Here is a 19506-nt window from a genome sequence, read left to right as displayed (position 1 = left end):
CAGGGTTGCGCCCCTGCCCGACAAACTGACAGCGAGAGGGAGGAGGGCAGGGGTCGTGCCTTGCCCTGCCAGCCCCACATTAAGAGGGAGGGAGCAGGGGTCGCCCCCTGCCCGACGGCCTGCTGGAGGGAAAAGGAAGGGGGCAAGGTCATGCCCCTGCCCGCCGACCTGTTGGAACAGTGAGTGGGGTGGGCTCGGTAGTCTGGCCGACTCCGGCCCCATCCACACATAGAGAGGTGAGAGCAGGGAGGGGCGGCGCCCCTCCCCTGCGGAAATGTGAGAGAGAACAGGGAGGGTGCAGCGCCCCACCCCTGCAAAGACACCTAGAGAGACGAGAGAGTAGGGAAGGGGGCAGCGCCCCTCCCCTGCGAAACTGAGAGAGAGAGAGAGGGAGCAGGGAAGAGGGCATCGCTCGTCCCCTGCGAACCCTACACACACACACACAGAGGGGGGGAGGGTAGAGGTGCCCTCACCTCTGTCGTTATTAGAGGGAGGAAGAGAGAGCATGGGTGATAGGGAGTGTTGTCCCCTGCCGGAAAACAGGCAATGACAGCACCCTCCTGTCGGCCGAAAACTGCGAAAGAGAGAGAGAGAGAGAGAGGCATTGCGCCCCTCCCCTGTCAATCGAGAAGGAGAGCTGAGAGAAGGGGGGTGCTCGGCACCCTCCCTCCTGGCAAATCCAGAGCCACCCACAATGGTGGCTCTGGTATGCCGACCGAAAAAGGGGAGACGAGGGGGAGGCAGGAGAGTTGGCGCCACCCAGGGGGACAGAGATAGCAAAGAGGCAGAGAGAAGAGAGAGAGTGCAAGGATGGAGGCGCGTAGCTACAGGTTACGGTCGCCAACGTTGGGTGGGCTCCGGTGAGGGTCTACCATGCGGGGGGGGTTAAGTCGAGCGAGGGGAGAGAGAAAGTCGGGGGGGGGGGGGGGGGGGGCGGAGAGAACAGTGAGGAGAGAGAAGAGAGCGAGGGAGGGGTTTCCTCTTCTGTGTAAGAGGAACCCTTCCCCGCATGCTTATTTATAAGCAAGAGAGGAGGGAGATTCGGGTCAAATCCAAATCCAACCCGAGTCCAATTTTTTTTCTCTTTGAAAAACTGAGTTTTACAGTGCTAGTGTTATATTTCCTCTAAAATGTTGGTTGAATCAAATTTATGTTTTTTTAGTTATTTGAATTATTAGAGGAATTTGTATGCAAGATCTATGATTTCGGCATCTTACTTTTTATGTTTTTCACATACTATGCGACCTATTAATGGGACCTGCTGCTTCGGAGAGTTACGAGGGTTACACGATTGTTTGACAGTTTTTACTTTGGACAGAAAGACTCCACTGTTGGACTTGTTTTCATTGTTCCTAGACATTATGGTTTTAATGAATAAAGTTGTTTTGGTTTCGTTGATGGCAGTGTAAGATCCCTTGTGGTTGGGGATGTGGTTACGACTATAAGACCCTGGGTCTTTGGGATTGTTTATGCATTTGTTTAAAAAAAAATACTTTTCAACGGGCATGAGTTGGAGTCGTTACAAATTTGTTATTGACTAGTTTAAAGAGTCATTAGAGCTAGTCCAACGGCTACAAATAGAGTCGTTGGACTAGCTCTAACTACTCTCTTTGAGTCCATTAAAGGCCTCTCTCTTCCTCTCTCTAACGTGTATAAATAGGGGTAACTCCTCTTTCTTTGTATCAATGTTTTTTAAGCATTTTATGTGATTGAAATAACGATTATTATTTTTTACTCTTGAGCCTTCTCATTTTTGCCCTTTTATGGGTTTTGGTTAATGTGTCTTTAATAGACACTTGTTGAGCATTTGTGCTTTTGTTGAAGGTCTTCATTTCATTACAGTGTAGACAGTGGGATTAAATATCACTTACATGAAAAGTTTCAAATGAAGGCACTTGGTTAATTACAATATTTTAATGGGTTGACAAAAAAGGAAAATTACTTACTCCTGACACATCAAAAGTATGCATCTAATTTGCTTTAAAAGTTTGGAATGACAAAATACAAACTAGTTATGACCAGAGTTGTGAGTCAAGGGAGCGGAAGCGAAAGCGGGAATCGAGGTACTACTAAAATTTGATAAAGCAAAAGCATGGGATGACTTAGAAGTCAACCAGGAATTGTCTCGAAAGCGAGAAGGGAAGCGAACCAGTATTTGAAGAGGAAACGAAGAAGGAAACGGCCTAGGATTCGAGTGAGAAGCGAATAGGAATCGAAAGGGAAGCAAAAATGTAATTATATTTTTTCTAATTTACCAAAATATAAGATTTATTTTATATAACTCAGAAACAGTCAACCAAAAATATAAGTTATACAACTCGAAAACAGTCAACCAAAACTATAACTCAGAAACAGACAACCAGAAATATAACTCAGAAATAGTCAAACAGCTCTTATATGAATTACACACATACAGAAATGCATATAAAAAAGAAACACAAACACAGAATATATATAATATAATATTATAATAACTAAAATACAAAATATATAAAATAACTGAAACACAAGATTATCAGTTATATATATATATAACTGAAAAACATAAACTATAGCAAAAACCTGAAGACTGAGAGAGAGAAACATGAATAAGAAGAAAAAAATAGGAAGAAGAAGGAAAAACAAGAAGAAGAAAAAAAGGAAAAAAAGAAGGAAAAATAGGACGAAAAAACAGAAAAAAAAGAACAAAGGAAAAAAAAAAAGGTATTTATTTATTTTTTTGGTAAAATTTATATTTTTAAGGGCTAAAATTGGAATCTCTCTCCCCTAAAGGGGAAGAAGCTCGCTTCCCATTTAAAACTTGCACTTCCCCACACGTTTCGGAAGCATTGCGTTTTGCACTTTCGAAGCGCATTGAGGTGAAGCGCGCTTCCCCACTCCTATAGGCGCTTCCGGTAACCCTGGTTATAACTCCTGATGTAATGAATAAGTATCTCATTGATGAGGACAGTAAATTGATCTCTTCGCCAGAGAAACATAGAATCACGGTATGAGCAATGCAAAATCTTTCATTCACATGGCCAGAATTAGTGTTTGTTGTTGATTCGGTGTCAGTTCATGCATGAATCTAGACAAAGTCATCTTAAATCTGTAAAAGAATATTCAGATACAAAAGAGCCACAATGAATGATGGGTTGATTTATACGCCTCCTACAGCATCAATCATTCCATTGTGTATTATTGCATATTCAGATGCAGATTCGGTAGGTGACCCAATGATTTAGTTGTTCTGCTACAGATTTTATGTATTTTTGGGCAACATTTGATTTCATGGAGCAGCAAAAAGCGAGAACCATGACTAGGTCCAGCACTAAACCAGAGTATAGGGCGATGGCTACTATGACAGCTGAGATTTATTGGATTTAACTATTACTTATAGATTTATTTTGGTAATAACAGTGCCACGGCAATTTCAGTTAATCCTGTCCATCACAATAAAACCAAGCATCTCAAGTTGGACTAACATTTCGTGCAAGAAAAGATTGAAGATCAAGAGCTTGAAACCAATTTCATTTTTGGTAAAGATTAAGTGTCAGATTTGTTTACTAGACTATTGTCCACACATGGATATTGATCTTTGAAGACCAAGCTGTACATGTTTGCAAACCATCCACAGCTTGAAGGAGAGTGTTAGAAGACATGTACATGGACTCTTGTAACACTTCCATTAAACTTCAGTTAGCCATGTTCGATTTGATTTATCAATATAGCAGCTAGCAAGTGTTGATATGTATTAGCTCCGTTGGACAGTATAATCACTGCTAAGAGTAAGGTGTTCTTATGAAATCATATGCTTTAAAGATTTGTTGGTCTAACTGTATTACTGGCATGCAATTAGTTCTCTCTATCAATTTTTAACTACATTTACCTCACATTTTGTCTTTTTAGAAGACATGACCTAAGCATTGGCTTGCCAATCCCCTTGACATGAATTGCAGACAGTTTTTTTTTCTTTTTCTTTCCAGCAAAAGTTAGATGTAGAAGTGTACATGTGCAACCCTTATGATCCACCAGAACAATACTAAATCAAGTAATGACCTGCTTGGCATGACGCATGCCTTTCAACATTAAATCCTCCATTGCAGCCAACCAGATGCGTTGTCCACGGAAAAAAAGATTTGAAACCTGATAAGTTTGAGTAACATTAAGTGTCAAAGCAGCACAACTAGATCATATCAAAATAGAAAAAACCATATCAAGAGTACAGGATCAAAAGAACAGAGTTGTGAGGAAGCCTCTCATCAGCACTTCAAAAATATTCAAACTGAAAAGTTAAACATGTAGCACACTGCTACACAAGATACTGCAACTCATAACACATGATCTCTTTGATACACCATTAAAAACAGAAATTATTTATGTGCTGCCATTAATCTACAATATCCTACTAATAAAATCCTTTAGGATACCATAAATAAGTCTTCCCTATATCGCCATGCTGGCAATTTCAAATGATATACTGGACTGTGGACAAATAAAAGCAAGTCACAATTAAAATAACAGATATGCATCCCTGACATTGACAAGAATCCTTATCATTTATTGCACTAAATTTTCATTGATGGACATATGGAGATAATGTGAATAAGTTTTCATGTAGTTGAATTCCCATTTAAAACCGCACATTATGCACATGGCTAGAACACACTATTTATTGCGAACTTCCAGTTTAACATAGTTATTTGCATTTATTTCCTTAATTTTTAATGAAAATGCTTAATAAAACTATTCTCCGAAAATATATTATTCTTTGTATGTGTCTGTTAAATGTATTTATATATTTGTTAATATATACATATATATTAAAATATATATGTATATGTTTTTAAACTGCCACAACCCTTAGGGGTATTTTTGTCTTTTTATCCTATGTAATTAGATCAGTCCACTAGGGACTGTTTTGTAATCTTTTATTTTATTTTTTATGGAGGAAGAAGCAGACAAGAAAAGTCCTCGAAAACCAGAAGTTTTAATATATCTAATAATACGCAAAACATCTCCCATATGAATAGTGGTAGGAACATGCTGATATTGGCTTGATGTGTGAACTGCATGGGCAATGTCAGGTCTCGTAATTGAGAGATATGACAGTGTCCCAACAAGCTGTCTATAAAGTGTTGGATTTTCAAGTGATTCTTCATCATCAATCTTTATTTTGACATTGACAACTTTAGGAGTGTCAACCTTCTTCTCATATAAAATACTAGACCTGTCAACAATATCTAAAACAAACTTAGATTGAGTCAACAAATAACCTCTAGAAGAATAAGCAACTTCTATACCAAGAAAAAAATTTAAAAAACTCAAATCAGTCATTTCAAAATGTGTTTTGAGAAACCTTTTAACATTTTCAACTCCCTATTTATCACTTCCAGTGATGATCATATCGGTCACGTAGAGAAGGATAATAATATCTGCATCAGAAATCTTAACAAACAAAGTTATATCAGTCAGATAAGATTGAAAACCAAATTCAAGCATAACTTGACTAACCTTGTCATACCAAGCCTTTGGTGCGTATTTAAGGCCATACAAGGCCTTATCTAAACGAAGAGTTTTTCTTTTAGAAATAACATTGCTAGGTGGCGTTTTCATATAAGCTTCTTCAGCCAAGCTTCCATTGAGAAATGTATTTTTGACATCCATTTGATATATAGGACATTTCTTTATAGAGGCAAGAGCTACTAAGGTCCTAACTATGGTCATTCTAGCAACTGGAGCAAAAGTTTCCTCATAGTCTATTACATACTCTTGGGAATATCCCTTGACAACTAATTTGGCTTTATACCTTTCAAGAGTTTCATCACTCTTGGTTTTGACTTTATACACCCATCGACAACATATAGGCTTTTTGCCTGGTGGAATGTCTTGAATAGTCCAAGTATTTGCCTTTTCTAAGGCATTTAATTCCACTATCATAGCTTTTGCCCACTCAAGATGTTCCTTTGCTTTAATATAGTTTGGAAGGTTCCATGTAGAAATATATTAATGCAATGTAGACTTGATACTTAGGTGAAAAAGACTCATAGGATACAATTTTTTCAGGGATTTTTGACACTCTAGATGACCTTGTTTGTATCTCTTCCTGATTTTCATTACTGATATATTTTTTGAGAGCACATGGATGTTCTAAATTATCACGCCTAGAGTATTGAATACAATCTTGATCATTATGGGATGATTCTTCACTTATCATATCATTTTTAACTTCTTGGTTTTCATCAATATCACACTCATCAATCTTTGGAACTAAATCCAACAAAAACTAACTCATTTATTTCCTTAGTTTTCTCAGTTTCAAAAAAACTTTCCTTTTCCAAAAAAGATACATTCCTTGACACGTAACTTTTTAGTTTTAAAATCAAAACATCTGTAACCTTTTAAATAATTTGCATATCCTAGAAAAACACAAGGAATAGCACGAGGGGAGAGTTTGTCATCTTTGTCAGAAAAAACAAAACACTTGCATCCAAAACCCTTAACCTAGAGTAATCTAGTATTTGTTTGAAAAGTTTTCAATAAGAGATACATTTGTTAAGGAAGAAGATGGCATTTTGTTAATAAGATAAATTGCAGTTAGAGTAGCTTTAGTTAGATTAGCTTCAGTAATATCGTGTATTTTTATACTTAGTTAAATTTAGAGATTTCTGAAATTTGGCTAAGTGTTATAGGAATATAGGTAGAATGCTCGATATTAGAATGTGATAATTGAGTCTGGGCTTGGTGTAAAATCTGTAAATTTTTAAGAGAAAATAAATAAAAGAATTGCTTTATTTCGAGTTAAAAATATGTTTTTATCTGTTGTCAATTGTGTGTGTTGTATACTTTAATTTTATCTTTCTGACAAAGAAGGGTAAAATGATCATTTTAATCATTGTTGTAAATAAAATATTTTTAAAATATTCAATTTAATCGTTTTAAGGAGTCACAAAACCATTTAGGCATTTTTGTGGTGTTTCGAACTTAACAAGTTACATTTTAATGGTTCTCAGAATAATTTTGCAAAAAGGGTATTTTATTCATAAAAGTTATCTTTAAAAAAATATTTTAATTTAATAGAATACCAACTTTAAAATCAAAATTTTGTCTAAAATAGGATTATTAGCCACTAAATAATTTCATCCTAGTGTCTAAAATAGGTTATTACATCTTACCTAGAGGAAGATCAACTATTTCCCAAGTGTTGGCTTTCTTAAGGGCATCAAGCGCCATTTTTATTGCTTCAATCCTATGTCACACGGACTCGGCTAAGGAGGTGCCGCACCCGAGTCGACACGCCCCGACACGGGTGCGGACTCGGGTGCGGCTTCGGACTCGGCCCGGACTCGGTCAACGCCGAGTCGAACTCGGTCAACGAGTCCAGGCCGAGTCCGTCCACATTTTGGACTCGGTCAACTTTGACCGAGTCCAAAAATGTCCCTAAAAAACTAATTTTTTATATTTTTTATTTAAAAAAATATATATAAAAAAGGCACTGTGACTGTGCAGTGTGCACAGTCACAGACTGTGCACAGTCTGTGACTGTGCACTGTGCACAGTGCTGTGCCTGTGCACAGTCACAGTCTGTGACTGCACAGACACCTGTGGCATTTTAAAAATAAAATAAAATTTTATATATATATATATTTTTTTTTTTTTGCCGAGTCCCCGTGTCCAAAAATTTTAAAATTGTGCCGCACCCGTGTCGCACCCGCACCCATGTGACATAGCTTCAATCCAATATGGATATTTTTTGGCATCTTTATAATGGGACATTTCATAATAAGAATGAAGAGTTATTAAACATGCTCTAAAGTTGGGAGAAAAAAAATCATAAGATACAAATCTACTAAGAGCATTAGATATTCTATTAGATCTCCAAAGTTGGGAGTCCGCTAAGGGTATATTTTGAGTAAACATGTCAAGAGCACATGGTTGATCACTTTGTCTATGCCCGGGTATAAACATGCATATTTTAATTTCATTTTGGTGACATACTTCATCAAAAACCGGATGTTCATTACTAGAAGCATGATTCAAACAAAGATCCAAAACAGCATTAGAGCCAAGTTGATTAGATTCATCAAGTCTTGGTAAGAGATCAAATAGAAATGTTGATGTAGAGCCGGATGGACCCGGATCCATACAGCGTGACCCACGTAGGGGACTGGATTTGCACTCTGGGAATCAGATCCAAGCAGTGGATCCAATTCCGATATTGGTTCCGAGACATAAAGGGGAGGCTCCGCTGTGTACCACTGCCAGGCAAGCGCAGAGAGTACAGGTCGGACAGCTCCAGATCCAGCAACATACAGGAGCGGCATCGGGTCTGGGGCCGGACCTGATAACCGGATCCAGCCAAAGTCTTTAAAAACCCCTCTAAGGAGCCAGATGGACCCGGATCCATACAGTGTGACCCATGTAGGGGACTGGATTTGCACTCTGGGAATCGGATCCAAGCAGTGGATCCAATTCCGATATTGGTTCCGAGACATGGAGGGGAGGCTCCGTTGTGTACCACTGCCAGGCAAGCGCAGAAAGTACAGGTCGGACAACTCCAGATCCAGCAACATACAGGAGCGGCATCGGGTCTGGGGCCGGACCTGATAACCGGATCCAGCCAAAGTCTTTAAAAACCCCTCTAGGGTTTCGTGCGTAGGGAGAATATCGGACACAAACCGCAGCTTTCTCTTTTTTTGTTCTTATTTTTTTTTCCATGTTATTCCCTTTCAATAGTTTTCCATTGTTAAGCTAGGATTGGTGGTTCGTTTATAGTTGATTAAGTTGATTTCTTTTATTAAGTTGATTCTTATTGGAATAAAGAGAAGCAAGCATTTAGTTTACGCCACCGAATCGGTGGTCTATTCTCTATCTCGACTTATGTTCACTGCACACGCTGAGATCGTGGTTTTCTCTGAATGGACCCCCCCCCCCCCAAGTACCCAGGGAATCCGACACCCTCACTGCATCAAATGTATAGTCAATTTCTTCTTTAGTTTCTTTATTATCAAATCCATTATCATTTTCTAAGAAGGCAACATCTTCAGAAACATAAAGTTTATTGTTCTTTGGATCAAAACAACGCTACCCTTTTTTTATTTTTCCCATATCCCAAGAAAATACACTCAATAGCTTTTGGGGATAGTTTATCATTTTTATGAGTAAGTGCATAACACTTACACCCAAAAATTCTTAATCTTTTAAAATCGGGAGTCATTTTAAAAAGTTTTTCAAATGGGGAGACATTTTGCAAAGAGGATAAAAGTATTCTATTTATTAAGTAGGTTGAAGTTAACACGACTTTAGCCCAAATTTTTTTTGGAATATCCCTAGAAATGAGAAGAGTCTTAGCGGTTTCTATTATATGTCTAGGATTTCTTTCCGCCAATCCATTTTGGCGGGGAGTTCTAGGGCAACTTTTTTTTATGACAAATGTTGCGTTGTTTCAAATAATTTTGAAAATCATTTGACATATATTCGTCTCCAGAATCGGACCTAAGGGTAGATATGTTACTAAGAAATTGTTTTTTAATCATCATATGAAATTCTTTAAAAAATGAGAACACATCGGATTTAAAGTTTAGAAAGTAAATCCATATATATCTAATGAGTGTAGTTGAGATGCGTATGCTTAGATGGATGTATGGAAATACAATAAAAGATAAGATTCAAAACGAGGAGATACGTAAGAAGGTAGGCGTTGCATCCATTGAAAATAAGATGAGAGAGAATCATTTACGGTGGTTTGGACATATTCAGCGAAGGCCTAATGATGCTCCAGTTAGAAGGATGGAGAAATGGGAAAATATATTAGTTAAAAGAGGTCGGGGTAGGCCTAAGAAGACTTGGATGGAGATGATAGGAAAGGATATTAATGCTTTGAACCTCACCGAGGACATGGCATTGGATAGAAATGATTGGAGGAGAAGGATTCACGTGGAAGACCCAGAATGATTTTCTTTTTTTGTTCATATCACCGACCCCAATTGTTTTGGAATGAAGGCGTAGTAGTAGTAGTTGTTGTTGTTGTTGTTGTTGTTGTTGTTGTTGAAAGTAAATCCATATATATCTAATGTCATCAACAAAAATAATATAATAGGAGTAACCTCCCTTCGATATGACTGGTGAGGGACCCTATACATCCGAATGCACTAATTCAAAAGGACGAGTAGAAATGAAGCTCCATTGGGGAAAAAGAATTGCTTTTGTTTTTTCAAAAATACAATCTTTACAAGATATATCTTTTACATTATAAATATTTTTCAAAAAAAGAAAGATATACATATTTGAAAAACTAGGATGCCCAAGTCTCTTATAGCAAGTATCAATACTTTTGTCTTGAACATAGTTACAAAATAAAGTAAATATCGCGTCTCCTAAATATTGCGTCAAAAAATCCATGAAGTAAATATTGCGTCTCCTAAACTTTTTGTTCCCTGAGTGGAGATCATACTTTTCAAATTCAATCTTGGAACAACTCTTATTTTTGGAACAAAATTTTTTTAATAAATTTTGAATCAAGAGTTCTCATATTATTTATTTTTAAAGAGGTTTCATTAGCAGTTGAGACATAAGATGAAATAGAATTAGTGCATACTTTGGAAACAACATTCTCATGAGGGGTCATATGAAAGGAAGCACCCGAGTCAAGAATCCATATACCTGAAGGAGATGAGGATGCAATGGCGGCCCCCGAAGTAGATGATTTAAGTAGTTATTGTAGTGTTGTTGATATTTAACTAAGAGTGTCTTTAATTTCTCCTCCGTTATTGCTAGATTATTCCTTATTAGATGTAGTTTCTTCAATGAAAGCGAATTTGCCTTTTAGCTCCTTAAGCTTTGGGCAAACCGGTTTAATATGTCTTGGTTCATTATAAAAATGACAAACAACACCGTTTCCTATATACACTGTTATAGTTATTTTGTCTTCTATAAGCCTTTACATTTAAGCCCGGCCTAGTAAGGGCCAAAATGAGTTTCTTCTTGGCACACCTCGGCAAGAGCATCTTCAAGAGGCATAGCCTTAGTCCTATGAAAAAGAGAGGACCTCACTTGTTCGAATTTTGGTCTTAGACCATGAAGGAATTGCAAAAAGTATTCTTTTTCAATTTGTTCTATTCTTAGTTCAATATCTTCGGGAGCCACCCATTTTGCCTCAAGAAGTGTTAATTTGTCCCAAAGAGGAGACAAAACATTAAAATAATCACGGACATTCATGTCCCCTTGTTTAGTGGTTCTAATCTTATCTTGATAAAAACATTGTTTAGCAAGATCTTTTTGGGTATACGTACCCTTAAGAAAGAACCATGCCTCATTGGCTCTTCTAAACTTAACAATGTTGGCATATATTTTTATGTTAATATTGTTCATGAACCATGCTAAAATCTTAACATAGTTGTTTTCCCAATCTTCTACCTTAAATTGATGTTCATGGATAGCCTTAGTGCGATCATCTCCTTCAAGAGCGTTTTGAACTCCTGCAACCTTGGTGAGCTTCAAAGATGGTTCAGGAGTATTGCTCATCACAAATCCCCAAAGTTTCTTGCCTTTGAGGTGATTTACCATTATCGAAGCCAACATCGTGTAGTTGAATCCATTGAGTTTGAAGAAGAGCTCAACTCTTGATTCATGCTCCATGACGAACAATAAGAGAAGTAGAGAGAGAAGAGGAGAGGGAGCAAAAAAGCTCTTATCACAAACACACGATCTTTGATTATCACGAACAAAGCCTTCAAGATCAAGAGAACCCAATGGGCTTTGATACTATGTAATGAAACCTTAAGTGCACAAGAGAGATGCCACAAAGAGGTATGAAGAGTGCACAACCACACAAATACAAAGCCACTAATGGGCAAGATACAAAGAGCTAACTAAGGGCTATGCACAATCCTCACAAAGAGGAACAAGAAACATAAAAATAATATGTTTGTTATTGATAAAAATGTTCTTAAAAAGCATAACAATGAAAGGGGCTAACAACCCCTATTTATACAACAAATGGACTAAGGGGAAGCCCCCATAGAGTCGTTAGGACCTCCCCAACGATCATATTTATGACCGTTGGGTTGAAGTTGGGATGACTCTATGGCTTAATGGCCATAGAGCCCTTGGTCATTTATATAAAGAAAATAGAAAAATAAAAAAGGAAAAATGCAAAACAGTCCCTAGTCCACTATCCTAAATACAAGTGAAAAGATAGATATACCCTTGATTACAAAACTATATATGTCACAAGGATTCGCCCAATAGGGTGTGGAACCTGCGCCGATGCGACGCGGGTGCAGCACCAGGTGCAGTCAAAATGACCCTGGGTGAGGTCAACCGCACCCAGGGTCATATCTGTCCAAAATGGACTCGATCAACTCTAATCGAGTCCATTTTGGACCCAAAAGAAATTATAGGGGGGGGGGGGGGTACCACGAGCTGCCCCCATTAAAAAAATAGAAAAATAGGGGGGCACCTCGAACCCCCCCTCCCCATTAAAAAAAATAGGGGGGTACCTCAAGCTCCCCTCCCCATTAAAAAAATAGGGGGTACCTCGAGCCCCCTAAGTTTTATATATATATATATATATATATATTTAAAAAATCTTATATATATACCCTCCCACGCCCCTGCACCCAAAGTTTTTTTTAAGTGCCGCATCGCCACACCCGCACCTATGTGACTTTATATATATATATATATATATATATATATATATATATATATATATATATATATATATATATATATATATTAACATTCTTGTCCCTTGTAACTCATGCATTTTATGTGCAATTTTTCCCTAATAATTTTTTATTTTTTAAGTGTTGAGAGTTCCTTCTCTTTGGCCCTTAGTGGCTCTTGTGTTTGAACCCATTGTGGGTTGCTTTTTTGTCTCTTGTGTGAGGTGTGTTGGAGCTCTTTCATTTCACTACATTGCATTCGACCCCCTCATCTAAATAACTTATATAAGGTTATTCCAGAGGTGCATCAAAGACTATGAATGATGATAAAAGGAGCTTTAATTAAATGACTAACGTGAATTATATGCTTAATCTCATTAAGCTATCCATTCTATTGCTTCTTTGTGATTTCATGAAACCCTTCAGATGAATAGATTTTGAGTCCTTCAAGGTTTATAAACAATGGGTATGAAGAAAGCATATCTAAGTTTTTGTTCTTTTTTGTCTTTTTTATAACCAAGAAATTCTCTGCATTGGTGCATGGCTTTCTACAAGTCCCCTCCCACTTCCCCTTGATGCTACTAACTAAATTCTTTAGCATTGTGTTGATGTTTTCATGTATATACTAAAGAGAACTTTTGACCCACCTCTCATCATATTTTTTTGCTAATTATATTCTTGTCTATGAATACACTTCCTCTCTCCAAACCTGGCAGTAGGGCTGAAAATGGACAAAAAATAAGTTGCATACCTGACCAAACCATATTTGATGGATATGGAACCGCATACTGATAACCATATAAAATATTGGCTGAATATGGGTACCTCAAGCAGTACCCTTATGGATATGGATATGGATCACAACAATACAAGTCAAATCTGATCGAAGCTATGAAACCAGGACACGCCATTTTACCCTCCGTACCTGTGTTGACACACATCGACACCGGGACATGTCATTTTACCCTGCGTACATACAAGTTTGTATTCAATTTATAAGTTATAATTATATTTTCAGTTTATAACTTTATATTTTCAGTACATAATATATATATATATTAGATATAGCACATATATTTAGATTATATTCAGTTTATTTTGAATTTATTTTGTATTTATGTGATATTTAATATATATGCATATATATAGTTGTGTCCCCGTACCCACATTTTTTGAAATTGCTGTGCCGTACCCGTACCCGTACCCGTACCCGTACCCGTACCCGCACCCGTACCCGTACCCGTACCCGTACCCGTACCCAAGTGACATAGGATCAAAGCCAGGCTGGAGTACATCCAGCTCACAGATTCAGACATAATATAGAGCACCTTAAAAATCTATGGATGGACACCATCGGACATGGACTCGTCTATGTTCACTTTCATGTAGATAGAGTTCTCCATGCCTTAAGATTGACCTTATTTATTCCCCAATCTTTATAATCCCTTGTAAGATTAGTTTCACATTGGTTCAAATAGATGTTTCTTGGTCCTTTTACATGACCAGGAATGAGATTTCTATCCCAAAGAATGTGTTTTCATAGTGACAAAAAAAAAACTCTGCATTATGTGGCACCTGTTTTCTCTTGTATCCTACCAACTGAATTGGACATGGTCATGGATGCAAGACACTTTCCAATTGTCTGACCAAACCTCTCCTAGGCCTAGTTGTCAAAAGCGCTAGTCGGCACCTAGGCGGGCGACCCCAAAAAGGACTAGTCGAGGCCTAGGCGGGAATAGTCGGCTTAGGCAGGACCATGAAAACAAAATATCAAGAAAATCATAAACATTACAAAAAATAGTTGATTTTAGTAAGAAAGATATGATTGCAATTATGAGTTAGGCATATGTGTGTAATTCAATGTAAAATATCACAAAAAATCATAAAATTGCATAGCATTGAACATAAAGCATATTTATATTGTATAATGTATCTACTATCTACATAAACATGTGTGTGTGTATATAGACACAGCACCCCCCAACTAACGCACACACACATAAGCAATTTTTCGAATTTATATATATTTTGTGTGTGTGTGTGTGAAAAACATGGGCATACATGTAAAAAACAAAAATAAAACAGAAGGAAAAAAGGGAAAAAGGAAGAAAAAAATAAGAGTAGAGGGGCGAGAGGAGGAAGAAGAAGAAAATTTCAAAAGAGAAAAAAAAGGAAAAAGAGAGGGAAAAAAGGAAGAAAAAAATAAAGAAGAAGAAGAAGAAAAGGAATAGGAGGAAAAAGAGAAGAAGGTGGAGGGGCAAAAGGAGGAGGAAGAAGAAAAGGAAAAGTTTTTAAAAAATAAGATAAAAAGGAAAAAGGATAGAAGAAGAAAAAAAAATAACAAGAAGAAAAGGAGAAAAGAAAAAAAAAAGGATTGGGGCTGAAGGAAGATGAAGAAAAAGAAAAAAAAAAGAGAAAAAGAGAAAAAACAAAAAGATAATGGCAACCATGTTCTCACAGCCTAGGCGGGGATAGCCTAGGAGATGCCTAAGTGGGAAAACAGGGCCTTACTACCTAAACCCATAAGCCTAGGCGGTAGCCTTGTGCCCAGCCTGCCTAGGCACTCCTTTTGACAACTAAGCTCCTAGCTCAAGATAGATTTCCTTTTCTAAACTGACTCTTTCTTCTAAGTAGTAAGATTTTAGGGTATATTTAGTAATCTAAATCTTAGTGTCTTCGAAATTATGATTTCAAGATAACAGTTTTCATGCTTCAGTTTCCAAAACATGCACATATGGACACATAATTTGCAAAATTCCAATGTCAACCCCAGCATGTTCTAGTCATGTTTCATATGCATGTCTCTAGATGACGTAATACAAACTGCTTTCCTTTCAGACCTTTGAAGTTACCTCTATTTGAGGGGGTTCTTATTCCCTGATTAGTTGGTAGTGGTGAAGCAGAAAGCCAAATGAAATTGAAGCTTCTACTAAACATATGTCTGTCATTTTCCATGCCCATATGCTTCTTATGTGAGAACAATACATAATACTTTGCTCGTACATATGTCACATGCCTTTATTTCAGGGAATTCCTAGAGAAGCATAAAGCCAAAAGGCATAATCTTGGGCTATACAATAGAGCTCAAGCATACCAGAACAACTTTAGTCTTGCATTTTGGTGGTTTTCAGTGTCTATTCACCCAGGACAAAAGAAAAGTAACGGTTTGCAAACACCAAAACAAAGGGATATATTTGAAAAAAATAAACATTTAGCAATGATGGTTCCCACTTCATTATTGTTCATATTGAAAAACATAGGTCAACATTAAAGGAAAAACTAACCATTAATAAGATGCTTATCACTTGATTCTTTGATGAAGTCACTCTTAGCAAAGTTCAATAAAGAATGGAAAATCTACTGCAACTGATTCCACACACACACACACACACACACACACACACATATATATATATATACATATATATATATATATATATATATATATATATATATATATATAAAGTGAATATAAGTAATGAGAACGGTGATGGGATCATGCTCACCTTGTCTGTGCCTTCCCCACTAAAGGATGCACCATCACAATAGCGAAGCTTGACTCTATTCCAGTTGAAAAAGTCTGAGTATCCACAAGAAAGTATCTTGAGGATTTATCCCAAGAGAACAATAAAACATTAAAGTATTCCAGATACAGCAGGATATCTTAATTGCAACTCAAAAAAAAAATAAGAAAAACGGAAACATGGTAAGCAAAATTGCAACAAACAGGAGCAATAAAACATTCAAGTATTCCAGATACATCAGGATCTCTTAAATCCAACTCAGAAAAAAGAAAATGAAAACGTGGTAAAAAAAAATTCAACAAACCGGGATTTTCTGCAGGATTGTTGCTTAGAATTCCAGTAAATGGTAGTTGCTTTTCCATGAATCTTGATGAACCACGACGAGTTGTCTTACGAAAAATACAGCTCCTAGCAGTATTGCACCAACCTCCGCCCTGAAATTAAAACATTGCCAGAAGAGTCAATAAATGGATAACGGTGCATGTTCATATTAAAGAACTACGGAGCACACGACAAAGACTCAAAAATACAGGGATCAGGCTTCACATGAAATATTAGTTATACAAATATGACCTCACTTGACTAACATGAGATGCAATTTGCATGGTATCCCATACCTCCAATTGGATGAGCCAACTATTAGCTCCTGGACCAAATCCACGGTGTAGATGATAGCCAGGTAGAGACCCATCTAGACAAACTGTATAAAGTGTCAAAGGAAGAAGGATTAGCCAGATCCTACGGTCTTTAGAAAAGCACTTGACACATAAGTTTGATAAATAATTTAAGGTTTTGGGCTTTTATCATGGAAAGGGGCTGCAGAGAGAGAGAGAGAGAGTATCAGGACCAATGTTGTCAGTATTGGTATCAGCCCTGTATCGTTTGGCCAATGATTCAAGTGAATCGGCTGATACCGATACTCAAGTGAATCATTCTGAATCGGGCAAAAAATAATTAAAAAATATTGCATGTTAATCAGAACGTGCACGTGTTAAAGCCATTAAAATAATATTACAAATATTAAAAAATAATTTGAAGTATTTTATATAGATATTAAAAAATAATTTTAAGTATTTTTTATATTTATTAAAAAATAGCCGATTCAGGGGTGAAGTGTATCGATTTTCTGCCGATACGATACGTATCGGCTGTATCGTATCGGCCAATACAGGCTGATAAGCACCGATACTGACGACATTGATCAGGACTGTGCTTGTACAAGAAAAAATTATACAATCCAAAATCCCAAAATTTTACTTGATACTTCTTATTTCATTTCTGCTAGCATTGGGAAGAGATTCCATGTGGTTGACAGTAACTTGGGACTGATGAATATTCATCCAATAAACTTATTAAGGTTGATAAGATTAATTAACTTTTACTACAGCTGTTCTCATTCTTCGGGATCACCAAATCATATAGAAACCAGACCCTTTATCAAAATAACATTTAATGACAAACCTCTACCAACTATTATTCAGAATGTGTACATTCTTATAATTTAGTTATCTGCTATATCAACCAATGGAACAAGACTGTTGTGACTGATGTTCCCAAATACGAAGTGATTTTATTCAAATACCATGTTTTGGATTGTGAGCATCGAACATATTCAAATACTAGTATAATTGTTGAAAGGAGATATTTCCAGAACATGAGATTGAGAAGATGTTAGACATAACTAGTGGAAATCATGACACACTCTTATCACACGAATCTGATAGTTTACAAAACGAACACAGAACATGGGATTCAGCTATCTCAGAACCTCAGATCTTAACCAAGACAGAAATCTAATAACAACAAGTGCTAGAGCAACCACAAAATAAGAAATGACAGATCAAGAAAGGCAGGAAAAGGAAAAGCAATATAATGGACACATATTATATCACTTGGACTTGGGGCAACAGAGAGCACCATTACAGAGTCAACACTGACACAATCATTGCAACCATATTGTGTAAATAAGAAAATCCTCATTGAATATAATATGATTGCTACAAGCCTTAAAGCAATAGCACAAGAGTTCCCAATCTGACCATCAACCAAAGAGCAACCATAATATCTCATATTTTCCTATTATGACGGAAGGAAGATTAGAGGGAAACATTATAGAGGATGAGAAACAAGAGAGAGAGAGAGAGAGAGAGGTTGCCTGCTCCTTTAGCAGCAGCAGCAGGTATAAGGGTTAAGCCCACCATGAGGGGATTGCTGCTATAGCCATCACCCCATTGTGATACCTCTGTTACGTTCAAATCCTCAAAACCCAGAACCCCATCTCTGTTCAAGCAAAATCCGGCCATACCCAGTACCCACAACGCATATCTCTTTAATCCCAAGCACCACCACTTCTGCCCCTCTGCCGCCATTCTTTTCTTAACACTACCTCAGAAGAGAGGATCTCTCTCTCTCTCTCTCTCTCTCTCTCTCTCTCTCTCTCTCTCTCTCTCTCTCTCTCTCTCTCTCTTTTCTGAAGGATAGGAGAACGAAAATGGGATGAAGTTATTTCAGTTCCTTTGAGAGCTATTAGACAATGTTCATTGTCTCTTCAGCACTCTGCACTCCCCTCAAGCAAAACGAAACGACTACCCTGTGGTTGTTCTCGAGTATTGTATTGCCGACGTTTTTTGTTTTTTTACTTTTCTCAAGACGTCTCAGATTTTTTTAGCCCCCTCATCCTTTTTGTTTTTTCATTTTGTTGAATAAAAATGCTCCTCCTCCCTTCTGATTGCCTCCAAGAACACAGAACAGTAAAAGGTAGCAAAAAAATCTCACCATAAAAAATAATTGGGAAGTTTCATATTGCTAGTCCGCCAAGTTTCAACTTCCAAACCGCGGTTAGCTGTCTTTCTTTTCATGAATATTGTTGATCTTTTGTAGGCTAAAGGTTTACTGTGTTTTGCATCACAAGCACTGTTGTCAGTATCGGTACTAAAATTAATTATTTTATTATTATTTTAATAGCTTTAACACTTTTTGATTGACACGTAATATTTATTTATTATTTTTTAACTATACAGAATAGATTCACTTTAGTATCAATATCAGGCCGATACAGCTGAATCGGTGTCCAGGGCCATATTGACAACATTGATCACAAAAGCTTTTTTTATATATATTTATACTGAGAAACCACCCTCAGTATTAGGGGTGTCAATGGGACTTGTTTATTCTGACTCGACCCTAACCAAACTATATAGGGTCCGAGTATGGTGATAAATAAGAAGACTCGATCAAAACTCGGCGAAGGTCCCATTAATACATGGACACAGGTATAGTTTAAGTTTGTGAAATTTTATAACAAACCCAAACTAGACCTGAGTTCCGATTAAGAC

The 19506-nt window shown here is 37.1% G+C and overlaps 1 protein-coding gene across 1 annotated transcript in view; it reads right to left on the bottom strand.

Annotated features, from left to right (window-relative positions):
• The window catches only part of LOC149826588 (pectin acetylesterase 10-like), a 170858-nt gene extending 152114 nt beyond the window's left edge, over nt 1-18744 (bottom strand). The window contains exons 1-5 of the mRNA XM_090018894.1: nt 18327-18744; nt 16789-16871; nt 16476-16605; nt 16154-16227; nt 4039-4125 (exon numbers count right to left, since the gene is read on the bottom strand). Coding sequence (XP_089875020.1) covers nt 4039-4125; nt 16154-16227; nt 16476-16605; nt 16789-16871; nt 18327-18540 — 588 coding nt within the window. The 5' untranslated portion in view covers nt 18541-18744. The remainder of the gene's footprint in view (nt 1-4038; nt 4126-16153; nt 16228-16475; nt 16606-16788; nt 16872-18326) is intronic.
• Nucleotides 18745-19506: the final 762 nt, after the last annotated feature.

This window comes from Nuphar pumila, chromosome 10, assembly GCF_984573655.1.
Source record: "Nuphar pumila chromosome 10, dmNupPumi1.hap1.1, whole genome shotgun sequence".
In the NCBI taxonomy this organism is placed as follows: domain Eukaryota; kingdom Viridiplantae; phylum Streptophyta; class Magnoliopsida; order Nymphaeales; family Nymphaeaceae; genus Nuphar; species Nuphar pumila.
This window is presented reverse-complemented; position numbering and strand designations above follow the sequence as displayed.